Raw genomic sequence first — 15,331 nt, 5'->3', positions numbered from 1 at the left:
TTCTCATCGCATCATCTGTTAAGCATTTATTACTAATGCATTTTATAACATACTTTATAATACATTATTTGAGGAAGTAGCTGCATTTAGTGATCATTTTCATAAATAAGAATAAAGCATTTATAAATGGYACCTTAATTTAAAGTGTTACCTTCACATTACTGGATAGTCACTCGTCATTTGTCTCACTTTGCAATTATCCTCAAAATGCACCTCTTAATAAAGGACATGCTAAGTCTCATTTCTCCTCATACTCTACATCTGATTAAAAGTTTATCAAGGCATTTTCCTACAACTGCTCTCAAATCTTTGAAGGTTGTCAGCTCAGTCTGAATTCTTTGTATATAAGCTCCCAGCTTTTTATACTATAATAACAATTCCAAAGCAGCTGAGATTAAAAGACRGTTAATTGCCTACCAGATTAGCCAGCGCGGGCTGTTTGGATTCTTTGTAGAATTCCATTTTCCGAGCAGTAAGAACAATCCAAGATGTGGACCAGTTTTTCCTAAAAATAATAAAACACAAAAAAAGATTAACAAGGCACGCAACCAGGAAGTGAAAGAGACTCCATGTGTAGAATGTGTTTTCAAATCCTTCACGTCAGAAATGAAAATGCTCCAAACTCAAACTCAGTGTCAGCAATGCATTTCAACAGAGTACTCCGAGCTATAAATAGACTGGTGTCATTTCAGTAACTAGTTTTAAAGAACCAAGATGGAAAATACAATACAATTTGACTACACGGAGCTCCGTAAAGGGTCTATGCTGGAAGTGCCTGAATATTTTCTCTCTGTCCCTAAATTAAAAATATACAGGAAACAAATCAAGATAAAAATACTATTTCAGAGAGATTTCAGTAATCATAAAACATCAGGAGCTCAGGGTACAACCCTAAAAAGCTGGTAAACTGCAGAGGCCAGGGTGAAGAAATCAAAATACACAAGAATATGTGAGACAGTGTGCCCCTACACAGAGGAACATATTATTTAAATTATATATATTAATACTTCTATAATGTGGTGTTTGAAACCACCACATAACCATAAACAAATGGAGCTGGTCAGATACAAAAAATTATATTTTTGGATAAAAGTCTCAAGTTTGACTCTATGATTTTGGGGTCATAAAATCTGATATTTATAAGAATGCAGATAACCCCACTGTTTATCTCCTTTATGCAAACACAAATTGCAAACCTGAACATTTTAGAATAAACCTGAACACATGTGACAAACAGGCTTTGTTTTACGTGTATGTTGGAGTGCCTTAAGCGGAGAGACGTGCCTGCAAGGACACTGTGGGACCAAGGAGAGCTGTTGTAAAACCTTTTTCTCTATCTCCCGTTTTCCTTATTCCCTCCAAGTTCTTCCCATACAAGTATTCCTAAGTAACTCAAATGTACTCAATTCTTTATTCTAAGAAAACCTGGTTTTGCCTAGTTTAAAAGCCTGTGTTTGGGACGTTCACTTCCAGATCCACCTCAAAGCTCTGCTGCACTCAATATCCCATCATACTACACATTGGGCATAATAATAGGCATTATTATTAATATTAATAACTATTAATAACCTTCCTATTCAATACGTTCGAATCATCAGCTGAAGGAGTATAACTAATATTATAGATGAAGCTCTAACGCCACTGACATTAGCAGAGAAACATGCATTCACTTTAGTGTGGCCAGGATTTCACCCAATGTGAAGTGATGATCATCCTTAAAACATGGTCAACTCATGGTAAAACCAAACAAGTGAACTCTATGAATGAGATGAATACATTTGAAGAAACCAGGACTGCATTTTTAATTTCATGTTAATGGAGAAAAAGAGAGGGATGAAAAGAGTGAGAAAGACAAACAGTAGAATTTTAGAAAAGTATCTGACCATCACAGGCAAATATTTCCCACAGAAGGCAAGTGATTGTAAGTCACTGAAAATTTCAGCTAAATTTATCACAATTGTAAAGCCATATCCTTAGCTAACGTGATTGATGGTCATAACCACAGATTATGCATGTCAGTGTGAAAAACAGTTCCATCACCTTATTTAATTATTCCTTACAGTATCCTTAGGAGATGACTACTGTAGCTAATGATCATCATCAAGGTAGTGAACACAAGTTTTCTATTGGTAAATAATACTTTTCACTTCTTTCCTTTCCTTTTCCTCCCTCCTCAAAACAAAAAAAAAGCTCTTGTTAATGTAGAAGGGCATAAATGGCCAAGCTTGCTGGTTGCTATGCCAGTTTAAACAGATTTTCCTCTGGGTTGGATATCCTAGGTAAGTATGGTTTACTAAAGGCACACATTAAAGTCCTTAGGAGACAGCTTAGGCTCAGTACCCAACTTACAAGAGATGCTTGATATTAGCTATGGAGAGGACAATTGCTATGCCATTGCCTCTTCTACTAGACAGAGTCATGCTTGCTCCAGCTATTTGTGGGGTGGGTCCTGTTAGCTGAGAAATAAAAAACAGCAACCATGCTTGGAGGTCCAGACTTAGGTGCAGTGTTCTTTAAAGCTTCAAATGTCAGATCAAACTAATCGGGAAGTTTGTCTCAAGGTGAAAACTTTTGAAATGAACTTGGACCCCATTCAAGAAAATTCAGTCCTATTCATGATTTTGAACTTAAGATTCAACAAGAACTCAATAGTCAAAGTATATATATTTTTAATATCAGGAAAGATTATGTTTTATCTGAGTTTCATTTCAGTTTTATGGTTCATCTACACCTAAAACTAAAGGGAACAGAGGAACTGAATAAATAATTTGGTCCAGAAACATTGAAAACTTAGTTTCATATGAGTTCTAGGTGAAGATATAATCTTGGTGCTTTTATATGCACAGCTAGCTGATCATCACTGTTTCTCTGAGTCCTAATTTTAAACTATCAGATTGTTCAGAAACACCATGATGGCAGTGATCTGCCATGCTGTGATATTCTAATTTATGAAGCAGAACCACTCAGGAATTCCTATCAGAACACATTTTTAATCATTTTCCAAATATTTCTTAGTAAGAACATCACAAACATGATGATTCTTAAATATTCAAGATTCAATATACAAAAATTGAGTCACCAAATGGCAAGAGTCATAATTAGCAAATTTTGATTCTTTTGGAGGGTGGGGAGAATGTTTTGACTCAATCAGGGATAAGAAAACATGAATTTTTTTTGTAGGAGACTGTATAGGAACTGTAGAAGCTTTGAGTATGTGACTGAATTTCACCACAATACCTGAACAAAGTTTTTTTTTTATTTCCCCTAAATTCAAATTCTCTCATCCCTTTACACTACAATTGTTTCATAAAAATACTGTTATTTTAAATCAAAACTTGATTGCTTTTGAACTAAAAATAAAAGATATATGAACTAGACAACCTTTTTATCAGATTATCCATAAATTTGTCAGTCAGACTTTAAAGAAATAAACAATACTTTAAGGTGCATTGGTCTCTGTACATACGGGCATTCACCATATTTCACTGGACACATACAAAGAGGTTTTCAATCTCTTCAGAAAAGTCCGTTTAGCAATATTTCTGGGTTTTGCCATATGGCTACCAACATTATTCAAAAAAATCACTGCCAGTCAATGAGCAGCAAGTTTAGGTAAATAAAGGGAGAAGTCATACAGTGCATGCAGAGTGGATAAATCACCACTGCCCATGTTTTGTCTGTATAAAGACAAATGAATATCAGTATGCAGCGAATACCCAGCTAGAATTAGCAAGTCTATTGTATGAATTCTTCCAGAGAAGAAATGTTAAAACTATTGTTGAAACATACTGTCAGAAAGCCACTGAAACATGACATTTGCAGATTGTAAAATGAAGCAATATAGTCAAGACTTCAGCCTTAGAGTTACTAAATGTATTTGCATTCTACCAAATGAACACCTGATGGCAGCACACTATAACATCAACGGTGCTCACAATTTCTGAGGCTATTTAAAAATATATAATATTACTTAGTCCTATTTAAAAATATACATGAAAAATACCTTTTTTGTATGTCAGTAATATTCTGGACTTGTGTTTGTAACCTTATGATTAGGAGGTAAACATTTTAGGTATTTCTATTATGAAAATTGCAAATTAATGTCATTCAAAAGCCTAGTCTCTACCCATAGACAACCTCTGTTTAGACAAAGCTAAAGCTAGAAAACTAAAATACAACCGCAACATGCTTTCTTTTCAACTGATATACCAACATGCTTTTGTATTTATTTCATCTAAGCAACCTGAAACCTGCAGGCCTACTCAGCTTACCACTAATACACTGCATAGCACCAAAATGAAAAAATGAATGCTTCCAAGCAATGCTTGCTAGGAAACTGGTTCCTCCTAAATTATAATCTGGCCTCAGGGAGTCGTGTGCTTACCTACAGATCGAGCTATGCTAGTGCTGTACGTCCAGCTGCAGATGAAATAAAAGTAAATAAAACTTTGATTTCTGAAACAGCAATTTTATCCTGAAGAGGAACTTTTAAGCCATTGCAGGTTCCCGGTTGGTTTCTCACTTAATTCACAGCTCAACCACCATTTCTAGGATCCCTATGCTTTAGCACTATATACGATGTACAAAAGCTTAGAACACAGATCTTTTCTCCAGGCAGAAAATTTAATATACCACATTATTCTCTGATATACAGTACTGGTCATATCACTGCTACTGCTTTACAGGCACCTAAATGCAGCAGACTGTAGTGAATCCTTCCATAAAAGTCAGAATTAAGATTCATATTAGTTTCAACAAAAACGGAGCCAAGTGAGTAAGTGCTGACTGCTTTTGATAATCTTGCCTATCTGTCCTTGTGGCATTAACACGTGGCAGGTACCTACATCTTATCCTTGACCCCTTACACACACTCAGCACCTAAAATCTGCCTGCTTAAAAATATATTTTTGGTTTGCCTGATGCCTTCATGCTAGCATGCACATAATATATATAGTAGAGAGGCCAAGGCTGATCCAGGCTCACAGCACACGATCAAGCCATTAGCCCATGCCACTTGCTTTCTGGGCCCGGAAGGCCATAACGCTCCAAACGTGAAATCATGTTGGCTTAATACTGAAACAAATGCATTTTGTCTATAAGCAGTAATAGTGATACATGGTTAAACACATACAAATTCTTAATTTTACAACTGATAAGTTCTGTAACATTGAAATATAATACCTTAATTTCTTGCCACCATCTGCTATTTTAGCTTTCAGAAGATATCCTTCTTTCTCCACTACCTAAAAGAAAGAAAAAACATATCATAATCATATCATTTATTCATTTGAATGAATCCATTCAGTTAGTATATGCTATAAGAGTCTGCATCTAGCTAATGTAATTTTAGGACATTTAATCACTAATTCTTAGTTTAGTCATCTATTCTTTCTGCTCCAGCCAGTTCTTCTGAAAATTTCCACACTACTTTTAAAGTTAATTAGTAAACAGAATTAACTTCAGAAAAAGAACTTTTAATACCCAATTTGTTGCCTTAGCAGAAACTTATTTTAATGCAAACAAATTTTCTATCTAGAAGTAAAAAAATTCTAAATAAATTCTAAATTAAACATTTCAAGGTATCATTTCATATATTAATCCACTGAGTCATAGGACTTTGTTTGTTTATTAGCTATGAAGGACACACCAAACTCCTCTGTACAAGCCTCTGAATACTTACATTCTAAAAAAAGTCATGTTTAGGGACAACAGATATCAAAGAAACATCAAATATTTGTGCAACAGGAAAAGTTAAAGTGCCTTCATAGGTGCTATATTTTTCTCTGAGTCTGTACTAAATCRAGAGTCATGCAAGATGCTAGAAGGCATTATGCTTTTAAGTGGTGCTGTCTTTCAGATGAGATATGGTAGTGAGGCTCTCACCCCTTGCAGCCCTTAGAAGGTCACATTTCATTGGAGTGGGTGCATTCATGTGCAGGGAGAACTTGTCTTCAAGTTTCTAGCTGAACTAAATGATCTCATTGTATAATGCAGAAAAGCAAATTGAGTGGTTCTGTCAATTCTTGACATACAATCTTAAATCGGAATTCTAAACAAAGCAAAATACAGCAGTGCTATGGATGTTCCAAAACTCATCCAAAAAACCCAAAGCCCTTATCTACTGACTATACAAAATCCAGATGTGTCTATATTGGCAATATTACAGCATCCTGGTAGATCACCTACTCTGCTATTTTTTTTACTAAGACCTGGTATTTTGTTCTTACACAGCAGAAAACGGAAGGACTCTTCTGACATACTCTGCAACCGGATGTTGCAGCCAAGCGTATCAACATTGCATTTGAGTTTTGGCATGTGAGAAGTAAATTCTAGGCTTGTTCTTTGTTTTTACTTTTCCTTCTTATTTTGCACTCCTCCATATCTCCAGACACACTTTCCTTAAACCAGCAGGAAAATAATACTCCCTACATTAGATATATGGTTCTGCACAACCTACTGGGACATCCCTTATGTACCTGCAGTAGCCATAGCAAAAAGTGATATAGAATTTTGGATTAAATGCTTGGCTATGATAATTTATATTAAAGAGCTTAAAAAACAAAAAACAACCCACTGGTCTTCAGCCAAACCAATTGGCCTGCCTTCCCATCAGATCTCATTAGCTAAGGAGGACCAAACTGTGTCAGGACACCTAGTGTTTCAAGAAGTAAAATCGTGATTCAGAGAGTGCTGGTTTTCCCTTTCAAACACTACTGAATCAGTGCCTGACCAGGATATTAGACCACATGGCCTTCATAGTTAGTTGTGTCACAGGTGATTTCATAATAATTTCRATAGAATTTTGCCATTTGCAAAGTTATTAAATAGCAATAAGACTTTGACGATGTACCTTAACATTCAGCATAAGGTTTTTTTTAATATCAGATATGCCTGTTATTTTGATTATATAAAATATCTTAGACTGATATTTAACAATTTTCATAGATTTTGTCTGTTGCTGGTATATCATGAAATATATGCTGCACACATATCTGTTTGTGCCTATGAAAAAGTCTATAGGTTTGTGACATTCTCAAATAGGTGCATGGGGATTTGTGTGTGCATATTCCATAATCTGGATTTATCTCATGCAAATTCCTGCAATGCATATCATTGCATAGAAAACCCAGAGAGAAAGTATATAGGGATTATTGGGCAGAGTCATGTCACTATTTATCTAGTGATGGGTGAATTATTAGAGCTAAAATAAGACGTAAACCTGATCTCCACCTACTTTTTTTAAATGAAACTTACTTTACTTCTTTGGATAATTTTCTCCCCTTTCTAACACTTCATTTTTGTGGCATAATACTTTTGATGCTTGGCCAGGGCCAGAGATGCCAAATAACATCCGAGAAAGGTTATTCTTTTAATATTTCCATCCATCTGGAAACAGAAATCAGGAGGAGCATTGGCTAACCATTCAAGCTGTTGATTGTTTCTSTGAATCAGACCCAAAATCTGATCCTTTCAAAGTTTACCAACCACTCTTTTCAGACTGTTATTTTAACCAATCCAAAACTCAAGGCAAATGTGATTTTCAACATCAGATCTGAATCACCTCTATGCTGACATTTTGGGAAGTTCAAAATTGGATGTGTTTCCAGATGAAAATGTTGTTCTGCAGTGAGATTTTCCTTATAATGGTCTTGAGCTGGAACATCAAATCCACTACCAAATGTTGGATATATAAGGTATCCTAATTTAAATTGCATATCTCAAATCCATCATTTGTTTTAAATTAAACAGCTAAAAACTGCAAGACCTTCAGATAATATGAGAGCTCTCCTACTGCTAAACAAAGTAACTTTTTATACATCACTTTTATTGATTTAGTGTAAGTACTGTCTTAAAAAAAAAAAAAAGTAGCCTTTACTAAATTGATAATGTACACAGTGTTTTCTATAGCTAGTATAAAGAATATTCAGGGAATTATAAAATAACTTTATCAACACAGACAAATAAAAAGTATTTCAAGGATCACACGAATATTTACATATTCTCTGTATGGAGAGCTAAATATGCCCTTATTTCACGTCTGTTGATATCCGTTGTTCTGTTGAATGTGTTTTCAAGAAAATACTTCTAAAACAGGTCAGAATCTACTTTCAGTCTTTCTGCAAATGGATGATATTAAAAAGAATACCAAATATATCCTAACAATATGGTCTCTTCTTTCTGTCTCAATAAATATCATCATTTCTTGTTGAGCTGCTGCCCTTCCTGAACCTTTTCAACAGAAGGAAGGTTAAAAAAATCGCCCAAAATACCCTGAAAGATTTAGCATAGAAAAACAGAAATGGAGCTATTGGATTTTTTTTTTAAATTGTAATTTATAAGAGTATAAAATATGAGAGTATGCATGCATATATATTTGCATTTTTATCTGGTTTTAGTAAACAAAAGACTTATATGAGCTAACTACTGAAGTAGTATAAGGAAAAGTAATCATTACTATATTACCTATAATTACCTTATAATTACCTACCTTTATCATTTCTGTAATTTTCTCTATCAGAAGAATTCAAAGCTGCCAAACCTATCTAATCCTGMAAATTTTATGTAGGTAAAAGTACCACTGGTTTTAACATTTCTTTGATGAATCTGTATTGGCACATTCATTTTATTTTAACAGACAGAATACCCTCTTCTTCTCACTCCCCCCTAAATTCTTGGAGTGTCAAGAAAATTGTAATAAATTTAATGATCACTTTTATTTATAAAAATTAATATTAATATTGAAAACACATTAGCATGGACAAAGACAGGACAAAGACATGGTTACATTCCTTTACACCAAGTATTAATACTGATGAAATGTCAGTCCTGTATGACTGAGTTAACAGCAAAGTCAAGCTATATAAATTGCTTTGTATCTTCTAAAATTATTCCTTGTATTGATTAATAAAACTCCCTCAAATCCCTTAATGTCTTGAGGCATCCAAAGCCTCATGTATTTATTCTTTAAGAAAGCATGTGTAACATTTACATTAAAAACATTTAAAATAACAAGAGTGATTTATCAGTTCTATAGAGCAATTGCTTACCGTGTGGTCCTGTGTACTAATGATGTCTGCAAGTGTTAAGTTATGTTGGGAATGATTTCTTCTGTGACGATTTACCTAAAAAACGCAAGGATTTAAATTTAGAGAGGATTCAAACACATGCAGGTAAAGAGGGACCAACTGATATAATCACTGGACACGTACAGCATGCACTGTATGCAGTTTTGAAAACCCGGCTTGTTTTAGTACCAAATTTCTGAGAGAGGTGGTGCTCCTCTAAGCCCTATATATTTGAGGTACACAGCTACTAGGCTCAAAAGACCTCTAGCATCTATGTGTTTCTTTGCAATGTAACGTTGGCAAATTAAACAGTTGATAACAATCGTTGGAAATGACTTTGTCTGCATCAAGAATCTCAAAGTCTCTCTAATCAGTTAGGTGCTGTTGCGCCCATTTTACAGAAGGGGACAGGGCAGGGGGGAATGAAATGTTCGTTATAACCTCAAAGCCACATAGCAAATCACTGACAAAACAAGTAGCTAGAGCATAATTCAGAACAGAACTGAATGTATCCAGTATATTTAAAATACTTTAAAGCTATTTCAAACTCTCCATGCCTGGAAGACTACAACAGTATTGGACACTGATTCCACCACAGTTCCCAAGGACTGAGTCCTTGACTTCCTCCGGTTCCCTCTTTTGCAGGAGGAAGCCTGTATAACTATTTGCAACTGAACTCTGGAAAACTGTTAGAATGTACCAGAAACTATTCGGGTTAAATAGGTGCAGCATCCTTACAAACCTGCAACTAAGAACAGGTCACCCAAAAGTAAGTATACGTATTTTTTTTAGAACTTTGATTGTTTAACTTCAGTGTGAAGCAAAAATTAGATAGTTTGGAGTTGGGATCCCTTAAAATCCACTGATTATCTCTTCTTTTAACTGAAACCAAAAAAAAGACAAATAACAAAAATATGATTTCATCTAGTTTTCACTGTATTCATCATAATGCATTCCCTTTTTCCCTATTAAAACAGAGTTAACTGAAAGTCATAATGTATTCTGTTTATATTTAAGTGTCTGAATATATAAAATGTTCTTAATTAATCCAGAGGGCTACGCTCAAAAAACAGTTAAACATATTATGATCCCATATTTTTTTCTCCACACATTGCTTTCATGTTTATTTGTAAGCAGTAACATTTGTAAGCCTTGAAATCTATATTCTAGATATTTTGCTCTACTCTCCTAGTCAGAGCTAATGAGCTTAATGAATTACCAGTTCTAAATTTAATACAAACATTTCAAAGAAAGAGATAAAACATTCTTCACAATTCAAAAGTTTCTCTGACCTATTTATGAAGAATATCACTTAACAATTTCATTAAGGGTGAGTAACAGCTGGTGACATGGCTCTGTCCTAAAGTGTTTTTCTCTCTTAATATTCTGCATCTTAAGCAATTGAGCTTTCATAAGAAATACTTTAGTTAGTGGCAGTCCCTCCTTTGGGGAGAAAAAAAATGTCAGACCACATTTTCTGTATTTTGCAATCTTGTTTTCAGGAGTGTCATGTTCCTGTTTTATTAGCATGTAGGGTAAACAAGAATGATTTGCTGATGCTATCAAGAGAACTTCTAAGATTATGATCTTTCTGTTTAGATTTTGGATGGAACTTAATATTAATGCAAGCAGAGGCATGTATATAAATTCAAAATAAATTAATTCAATTTATCTTTTTCTTCATCTTTGCTATTCAACAACTCTGAAGGTCCTATAGCACATAAGACATATAACTAAACTATTCAGGTCTAGTTCATAGAAAGTCTTTCTTACCCAGATCTCCCATTCTAATTATTCTTTAACATACAGCAAAGCATATCACCCACTGATGCTTTTTTAAATATGTTATTCACTCATCCAAGTTAAATAACAAGACACACCACTACTCCACAATATCTATTTTAACAGTCAGCTAGTATCTCCAGGAACCATACATGTCTRTTGGGGGCCCTATAAGCAACTTTGTGAAATGTAGAGCACTGATCRAAGCTTTCAGTCTGGTCTTAGGTTCAGTGATCAGAGCATTAGAAAAAGAAATGCTCACAATTTTATACATACTAAAAAGAATATATCATAGGCACTAAATCCATCCACAACCAAATGAAGGAAGGAGATAGTAAAAAGATACTATTTTAGTAGTACTAGCAAATTATTATTAGTAGTATAATAAAAAGACAATAGTAAGATTTCCAGGAAACATGAAAGGGGTGTGTGTGGGGGGGGGGTAATTCCAGTTACAGATGCTTTATATGCTTTAAAAACTCTTCCCTGTATGCAAAGGAGAAATTTAAAGGAAAACTGCACAGGCACAATGAGAAAAAATAGGCCTCTTACCTGATTATTTAACATGATTCTTTTGCAATTTTGCTAAAATGGTAACTGGTTTTCTTACAGGGCAAAATAAAAGAAATTGCATCAAATGTCATTGCTCAGCTGCAAAGTAAACTCACACAAGAAAGTCCTGAAGCTCCCAAGTCTGAATCTAGTTACAGAATTATAACCAAAATCCACAGCTATGTAAGCCAAAAATCAAGCTCTCCTGGAAAAACATTCCAAATGTTTGGCTTACAAATGGAATTAATGGAAACTTCAACAAAGTTCTTACTCATTTCTAGCAATCTTTTAGTTTAGGAATGAAACTTTCAAAAACGGAATCAAAACAGCTTGAAAAAACCTTGCAACAACAACGAAGACAATATTTTTTTAATAAGATGGATTTTCTAAAATTCCATTAGGCCTTATACAAATTTGCCAATAAATATATTTTGCAAATATCCAAACTACTGAATGAGTCAGTCATRTCACCTCTTTTGTGATATATTCAGTTCAGCATTAATACATTCTTAGCAAGAGAACCTGGATGACCGTAGGTCAATATACTCGCATTTATAAATAAATCCTCAGTATTCCCTTAGTGCAGCAAAACTGCAAATTTAAAGGAAAGCTAACAATTTTCAAGGGTATATTTTTGAGTTACCCAAACATTCAAAGGAAAGTCTATGCTTGAGTATTTTCATTCTTTCATGCAGATTTAATAGATAGACCATAAAGCAGATGTTTCAAGATTTCCTCTCTATAGCTCCATTCAATTATCCCAAAAAACTGAAGCAAAATCTAAATAATATCTGTCACAAGTCCTCTACCTCACCTCACAGTGTATCATGAAAGGCAGAGATTTATAAAAGAAGTTTGTGAGATTCCTTTTTAGGAAAGTCAGCTTATCAGCAGTTTTCTGATTTGATGAACATTTCTTCAGTCAGCAACAATGTCACCTGCAGCATTAAAAATCTGCTCTGTGAGCGCTTGCAAGTCTGTGGGCAAGTCTGGTTTTGTTAAATTCAGCCTCAGCCGCTCCCCCCTTCCCTTAGCTAAGGGGTATCTATCTCCTACCAGAGTTATTCTTGCATCCAAGCACCAAACTATCATCATACTTTCTACAAAGGCAAAGCCTCCATTACATATGCCTGGCATCCCAAAGTGAAGGGACAACCATCTCACAACTGCTATTTGAACATTAATGAAGTAAAATACAATAACCTGATTTCTAATTTCATTACTTTCTGTGCTCCCATTTGTTCTTTAAATTGTCCCTCTTTTTTGGGGAATTCATCACATCACTAACTCATTGTTAGTCTCTTCACATAGTAAGGCGTTGATTTAAAAAGAGACTGGGAGGACTGATTTGGATTTTATTGCCCATTAGAAACATATTTCTGACCTAATTCATCTAGTCAAAGAAAAGAAGCATACTTCTTTTTTGATTTCAAGGAAACCTAACAAAACCAACCACCACTTCTCAAAAAGACCAGAGAGGCTGTTTGAGTGCAATCTACAGACAGTGTCCTACTACCTAAAATGTTGTTCTGAATTCACTTTTATCCCTAAATAATTATGATAATTTTAAGAACTTTCAAGGTGGCTCACAAAGAAGAAAAGATTGTTAAATAATATTAAATAGTCTTTTCATCACAGATTATTTCTAGTCATCTAATTCACCATAGATTATTTACCCACAAAATCCACCAGTAGCATGGTAAAAGCATAGTTTGATTGAACCAATGGCACCTTGTGAAACTGAACTCTGGCTTGAATTAGCACTAAGACAAATTCTACCTACTGTTTCCCCAGTAAATTGCTGTCCCGCTCCACCAAGGAGGAGGTTCTCATGGAAGCTTTCCTTAGATTTCTACAAAGACATATTCACTCCRTTCATGTTTTGGCCTTTCTTTTTAGAGGTCTCATTTATTGTTTTATTTCATCATACTCAGATTGCAATAAAGGATCATGGAGATTCCTTTATAAATACCAAAAAAACAAGAGAAGGCCCCTACCGTTGAGAGCTTGCTCCTACACATTGCTCAGCTCTGGACCTGATCCAGCAAAGCACTTTGGAATGTGCTTAAGTGGTTTTCTGGATCAGGGCCAAAACACTCAATTCTTTATAGGATCGAACTTTCTGGTGGCAGTTTGAAAGTTTGCAATAAAAGTACAAACTAGTTGCATAAACTTTTGTGAAAAGCATTCTCTCAACAAAGAAGGAGGGGTGATACCTGATTTAATGATGTCTGCGTTCATTTCATTCCCAGTCACTCTGATACAGCACTGACAGCCCATAATTGCTCAGATAGAGAAACTTAACAAAAATATATTGTAGCATTTCTTATAGCACCATCTCTTGAAAGACGCCTAGTCTATGGCAAGAGAAAAGAAAATCCTGTAATGTTTCATTCACTGCTGTGTTCTAAATGATTTGTTCTGTATTAAAGATCCAAGTCCATCATTATCTACAGAAATTATTTGGAAACAACTGTGATATGATATGATATGGTGTCTTTTCTGCTGTGAAAGACTGAGAAAATTTCGTGGGCTTCCTCCTCAGAGATGTTTCTTTGCCATTTCAGCAGATAAGTATTTTTCTGTTCATCTTCAAGAAATGGAAGCTGTCAAGAAGTAGCTGGAGTGATCCTCTCCCCCCCCCCAAACATTTCAGTGTGTTTGATCAGTGAAACAACTAAGCAGAAAGACCCCGTTCAGCCCCAGAAAAAGCTCCTCTGGGGATCAGTGGACTCCTTGCCCGCAGTCACAGCCACCAGCGTCCTCCTTCAAAAGGACCCTGTGCTCCTGACTCGCTCTGCTAATGCTGTCCTCAAGAGAGTTACATTAGATCCACACCATGGGTTTTTCCTCCTTGCTTGTCCGAAGAGATTTTTTCAGGGGAAAAAAAGTAATGGAGACTACAAGGCAGTGTAACGTAACATTAACTCTCTCTCTATTTTTCTAAGAGACTTCCAGAGAGAGAAGCACGAAGTATGATTTCAGTCTGACCCTCACCAGCCCTACTTTGCTCCTAGCTTTCCCTCCCCACCCCTAGGTCCCTGAAAAATCATTACTACACAGGTGACTGAACTCTGTKCTCAGAAATAGGAACTGTATGGATGGAGCTTTTGTGTGCTGGCTGCAGACCAGATAATCTCTCTATGGATCATTTAATAAGAAAACCACTTCACACTCCTTACAGACTTGAGTATGTTACATATTACATACTCTCAGCAGAGCCTGCAGTCTGAAGTCAGGAAAAAAAAACAAAAAAAACCCACAGGACTGTGTTGTATTCCCTCTACATGTCTCCTTTGAGCACACTGGCGTCTATATTCAGTTCAGATCTCCAGAGTCTGTGAAAATAATGATAATGGTTTTGCTTCCCTTGACCTCTTGCTCTCTTATAAATCAGAATCCTGTAGACCTTTCCCACAGTGAGAGGGTTCTCCTTCGTATTCAAGTCTATGAAGGTAGGTATTTTATATGAAGGCAATTTAATCACATGGGCATGCTCTCCAGCTTCAGAACTTACTGTCGACAAGCATCACAATTGTTTTACTGTGAGTATAACTAGATTTATTCAGCTGTTTTATGCAGGAAGTATAAGAGCAAAATAATTATTCAGATTCTGGGTTCAATTTCAGCCGGTGACTAAAACAGACTGTGTGATCAGAGAAGAAATGATTATGAGTTTGATTACAAAGCACGGTCTGTTTGAAGCTATGTCATCTTCTTTCACAAAATTTTTGGAGACATTCGCAGTCATTGATATTTTAACTCCAGGGCTAAGCCTACGAATTCTTATAGACGCTGATATCAGGCAGTAGGTATTTTTCTCCACTAATGGCTTTCTGAGGAGTAGATTTTCCCTAGAGTGGGAGCTCTTTTGTTCCTCTCTAGCTACTCAAAYGGTCTTTGAAACTTGTCCAACTGATCCTTGCTTTGAG

General features: G+C 35.4%; 1 protein-coding gene across 6 annotated transcripts in view; it reads right to left on the bottom strand.

Annotated features, from left to right (window-relative positions):
• The window catches only part of ARHGAP15 (Rho GTPase activating protein 15), a 339,806-nt gene that overhangs the window by 281,785 nt on the left and 42,690 nt on the right, over positions 1 to 15,331 (bottom strand). For all 6 annotated transcript variants that reach the window (XM_026089060.1, XM_026089062.1, XM_026089065.1 and 3 more), the window contains 3 exons: positions 9,048 to 9,122; positions 5,182 to 5,243; positions 418 to 505 (listed from right to left, as the gene is read on the bottom strand). In XM_026089060.1, the coding sequence (XP_025944845.1) occupies positions 418 to 505; positions 5,182 to 5,243; positions 9,048 to 9,122 (225 nt within the window). The remainder of the gene's footprint in view (positions 1 to 417; positions 506 to 5,181; positions 5,244 to 9,047; positions 9,123 to 15,331) is intronic.

The sequence above is a fragment of the Apteryx rowi genome, unplaced genomic scaffold (genome assembly GCF_003343035.1).
Source record: "Apteryx rowi isolate R43461 unplaced genomic scaffold, aptRow1 scaffold_8, whole genome shotgun sequence".
Classification (NCBI taxonomy): Eukaryota; Metazoa; Chordata; class Aves; order Apterygiformes; family Apterygidae; genus Apteryx; species Apteryx rowi.
This window is presented reverse-complemented; position numbering and strand designations above follow the sequence as displayed.